The 5,079-nt window shown below is 45.4% G+C and overlaps 1 protein-coding gene across 1 annotated transcript; it reads left to right on the forward strand.

Moving 5' to 3' along the window:
• The first annotated feature begins 2,534 nt into the window (after positions 1-2,534).
• Positions 2,535-4,734, forward strand: LOC124662794 (pentatricopeptide repeat-containing protein At3g46790, chloroplastic-like). The gene has a single exon (XM_047200586.1). It carries the CDS (start codon positions 2,535-2,537, stop codon positions 4,731-4,733), a length of 2,199 nt encoding a protein of 732 aa, XP_047056542.1. The 3' UTR covers position 4,734.
• Positions 4,735-5,079: the final 345 nt, after the last annotated feature.

The raw sequence follows: 5,079 nt of genomic DNA on the forward strand, positions 1-5,079 counted from the left end.
CGTTTCATTCCAAGTATCAGTTAATGGGATTTTTACGTTAAAGGAAGAAAACCGTTCATGTTTAGAATCCTTTCATGCTTTATTATTTAGTTTAAGGAGGGAAACTGTTCATGCCAGAAATTTTTAGTTCATGGAGGAAAACTGTTCATGATATGAAACCATTCATGCTTTATTTATTAGGTGAAAGAGGGAAACCGTTCAAGCTAAGAATCTGTTCATGCTTTATTTTTTTTAGTTCAAGGAGGGAAACCATTCATTCCAAGAATCCGTTCATGGGAATTTTATGTTAAAGAAAGGAAACCGTTCATGCTTTAGTATTTAGTTCAAGTAGGAAAACCGTTCATTCCAAGAATCTGTTCATGGGATTTTTTTGTTTAAGGAACGAAACCGTTTATCATTACAATTCGTTCGTGCTTTTTAATTTAGTTCAACAAGGGAAACCGTTCATGCTAATAATACGTTCATGCTTTATTCAATTCTATAAACCAAGGACATTTTCATGAATTGCTTTTTGTAGGGTAAAATTATTTTGTCTCTCTGTTTAAAAGTTCATTTATGTTGTTGCACATTCTTTGCCTAGTCGGAAAACAATGGATACTTATTGCCGCCAATTTCATTGATCAATCATTTGATGTACTCAATCTAGACAACTCAATTGAAAAATATTCTTAACATTGTAATATTCCATTTTAAGAAATTGTTTGTGCAAAGTTATCCTGGTTGTTTCAAGTTCAACATACGTGATTTCAGCGTCAAATATGTTCATGTGCCTAAACACAATTCAAGGTCATTCTTATACATTATCTAACTTGCTAGTCTGTATCTTTAATATATTTTAATGCTTACTAGCATATTATTCCTTTTTCTAATGACTGCAGATATGATTCTGGGATATTTGTCATTCACTTCATTAGGTAGTATGACGAAAATGATTCTCAAATGTTAGATTCTAATTCTTTTTCATTATTCAGTGTTAACATTATGCATTGGTTTTACATTTAAGATCTGACATGTCAGAAAAATGTCCATAGTACTTATACACTGGTTTTCATTTAATATATATGTGTGTTCAAAATAGGTCGACCTTCAAGCCATCCGTGAAATAATCACAACTCAGATTGTGTTAAACAAGTTTAACGAGCATCAGGTTCGATTGGCTAGACAATTTATTGCTAAACATGTAAGTACATCTCTCTCTGTTCTCATTATGATTCTCTAAGCAGTCACCAACACACTTTTATACAAAAAAAAATTTACAATCACAATTAAGATTTGCGATAAAACATCATAATGACTATTTACTTTGTTTCGTAGGCTCCACACCTCCTTCATTGACCAATATTCACATCTTCTTCTAGTAGTAAAAGATGAAAATCCACCAAAGTAAGTTTCTCATTATAATCAGTCCATCAAATTCTTTTGTTCCAAAAAATTCTACAAAATTCATCTAGTGATAACTTGTTTTCCCTATTTCATTTGGACAGGTATTACCAAGACAAGAACACACCAGCAGCTATCCAGGAAGCTTCTCCTACAAGGCAAGAAGAGGCACATAACATTTGGGAATGAAAGCATGGAAAATTGAGTTTCAGTGAATCAGAACAATATTTATTTGTTAAGGGGTTAGGCAAAAAATAACAAATGGGCATGTGCTGTGTTTGAAGTGATAAACATGAATTAAGTGTACCTTGGTTGGAATTATTTCTGTCTATTCTTGTGATAACATACTGTCAAAATTTCTCATTCCTGTGTTTCTTAATATACTTAGTTACAAACTGTATCCATGGTCACTACTTAGTTTCTAGGCAATGCAGAAATGTGACAGCACAAACTGTATTCATGGTCATGCAGAAAAAGCCCCCCGATTCTAGAAGAAACCACAGAGAATAAGCTAGCAACCATCGAAACAGATGAAAAGAAGCGATACTCCTGGTCGAGCGAAACGGATAATGGGCTTGGCCCATATGGTTCGGTTGTTTCAGAAACGGTAAAGATGTAGGCACGCATGTCCATCCTGTTTAGTACGAAGAACGTACACAGTTGAATAAAAATTCAGATTCAAAATTTGCTCATATTTAAATTTTTCAAATTTGAAATTTCTTTAGATTTGAAATTTGCTTAGAATTGAAATTTTCTCATAAATTTGCTTAGATTTCAAATTTACCCAGATTCAAAATTTTCTTAGATTTAAAATTTACCTAGATTCAAAATTTGCTCAGATTAAAAATTTGCTTACTGTGAAATTTGCTTAATTTTAAAATTTGCTTGAATATAAAATGTAATTTGAAATTTTTGTTCCAAAACGTTCAGAATTTTCAAAAAATGATAAATGAAACAAAAAACAGAAAAACGAAAACTGGCAGAAAACCGAAGAAATCATCAAAGAACAATAAAAAAATCCGAACTAGAAATCTCTAGAAGTTTCCTAAAACCGGAAAAGACCATGACAACGCAAATGGGCGCTGCGTCGAATAACTGGGCCAGGCCCATACCTGACCGCCTTGCGTGCGGAGGTTTGGGGTGCTACGTGTAAAATGAACGCCGAGCCCATCGGCCTCCCCAATCCACACAAAAATCGCGCAAAAATCCCCACGCTTCTCCGTCTCCGCGCGGCCCGGTGGCACTCCAACTCCGCTTCTGCCTCCCCGCCACCACAACCCAACCCAAAATATCTCCACGCCGGCGCACCGGCGCTCGCCCCCTCTGCCACGGTGAAGCCCCTCCCGAGCCGCCCGCTCCGCCTCCGCCCCCTCCTCATGTTCGCCTCCGCCCCCACGAGCTCACTCCACCTCCCCCACCCGGCGTTCCGCACCAGGCGTCCAACCCTCGCGCGCTGCAGGTCCTCCCTCGCCTCCTCCTCCTCGTCCGGCGCCGCGCCCCCACCGGCAAACCCGAACCACCTCATCCAGACCCTCTGCGCCAGCGGCCGCCTCGCCCGCGCGGCCGCGCTCCTCCCGGGCCTGCCCGCGCCGACGCAGCGCACCTACGAGTCGCTCCTCATCGCCGCCGCGCGGGCGGGGGACGCCGCCCTCACCTCCGCCGTGCACCGCCGGCTCGAGGCCGACCCAATCTTCCGCTCCGACCCGTTCCTCTCCACGCGGCTCATCGAGTCCTACGCGGCGCTGGGCGCGCTCCCGGCCGCGCGCCAGGTGTTCGACGAGGCGCCCGCCCGCGACATCTTCGTCTGGAACGCGCTGCTCAAGGCGCTCGCGCTCGCCGGCCACGCCGACGAGGCGCTCGCGCGGCTCTCCGACATGGGCCGGCTCCGCGTCCCCGCCGACAGCTACAGCTACACGCACGGCCTCAAGGCCTGCATCGCCGCGTCCGCCTCGCACGCGCCGCGGGGGGCCCTCGCCCGCGTGCGCGAGCTGCACGCGCACGCCGCCCGCCGCGGCTACGCGTCCCACACGCACGTCGCCACCACTCTCATCGACTGCTACGCCAAGCTCGGGGTCGTCGCCTACGCCGAGGCCGTGTTCGCCGCGATGCCGGAGAGGAATGTTGTTTCCTGGAGCGCCATGATCGCGTGCTACGCCAAGAACGAGAGACCGGGTGACGCCATTGAGCTGTTCAAGGAGATGATAGCCTCTGATGCAGGCCTGGTGCCTAACTCCATCACGATAGTGAGCGTCTTGAATGCGTGTGCAGGAGTGAACGCGCTCGATCATGGCAAACTACTGCACGCATATATTCTTCGGAGGGGTTCCGACTCGCTTGTTTCGGTGCTGAATGCATTGATGGCAATGTACATGAGATGTGGACGCCTCGAAGTTGGCCGGCGTATCTTCAATTGGATGGGAAAGCGAAGGGATGTTGTGTCGTGGAATTCGCTTATATCGGGATATGGGATGCATGGCTTTGGTCGTGAGGCGGTTCAGGTGTTTGAGGAAATGGTTCAAGCCGGGCTATCACCGAATATCATCACATTTATCAGTGTCCTTGGGGCTTGTAGCCATGCTGGGCTTGTGGACGAGGGCAAGGAGTTGTTTGAGTCAATGGCGGATTATGGTGTCACACCTCGTGCAGAGCACTATGCTTGCATGGTAGACCTGCTTGGTCGTGCTGGGCAGCTGGAGGAAGCTGTGGAGCTCATAGAGAGCATGCGCATTGAGCCGAGTCCTCAAGTGTGGGGGGCACTTCTTGGAGCTTGCCGTATTCATGGTCATGTGGAGTACGCAGAGATGGCTTGCTCTCGTCTCTTTGATCTTGAACCCAGAAATGCCGGGAACTATGTCCTCCTTGCTGATATTTATGCTCGAGCTAAGTTGCACAACCAGGTTGATGTGCTAAAGGAGTTGCTTGAGGAGCATGCGCTGGAGAAGGTGACTGGTTGCAGCTGGATAGAGGTGAAGAAGAAGCTACACTGCTTCACGTCTGTGGACAACAAGAACCCACCTGTTGAGCAGCTTCAAGCTCTGATAGCAGAGTTTGTGGCGCAGATGAAAAATGAAGGCTATGTCCCTGATACAGGGATTGTTCATTATAATATTGAAGAAGAAGAGAAGGAAAGGATTTTGCTTGGTCACAGCGAGAAGCTGGCAGTTGCGTTTGGGCTTATCAATACTGGCAGTGGGGAAGTCATCAGGATCACCAAGAACCTGAGGCTATGTGAGGACTGTCACTCAGTCACCAAGTTCATCTCCAAATTCACAGAGCGGGAAATTGTTGTCAAGGATGTGAACCGGTTTCACCACTTCAGGGATGGAATTTGTTCATGTGGCGAATATTGGTGAAGATGCTGTCAGTGTTTTTTTGATCTTTGCTGATCGTACCGAATAACCATGAAGTAGGAACTATTGTACAGCCTAATATGATTAGACTAGGCATGATGACCCAGTCTTTCAGGAGGAACCTCAAATTGATTGCTGCTGGTCTTGCTTTTAGACCAATGGAACTTCTGCAAGGCAATTTTGACACGTGTGTAATGGGTCTCCTTTAGCGACATGTTTTGTTGTAATGGTGTTCCTGACACAGTCTGAATTAGGAATTTCTCTCTTGTAAAACCCCGACTAATCCTGATACCCAGACTAGAGATTTATTGAAGATATGCAAGGATAATACATGATCAGAGGTTCACGT

This window comes from Lolium rigidum, chromosome 6, assembly GCF_022539505.1.
Source record: "Lolium rigidum isolate FL_2022 chromosome 6, APGP_CSIRO_Lrig_0.1, whole genome shotgun sequence".
In the NCBI taxonomy this organism is placed as follows: domain Eukaryota; kingdom Viridiplantae; phylum Streptophyta; class Magnoliopsida; order Poales; family Poaceae; genus Lolium; species Lolium rigidum.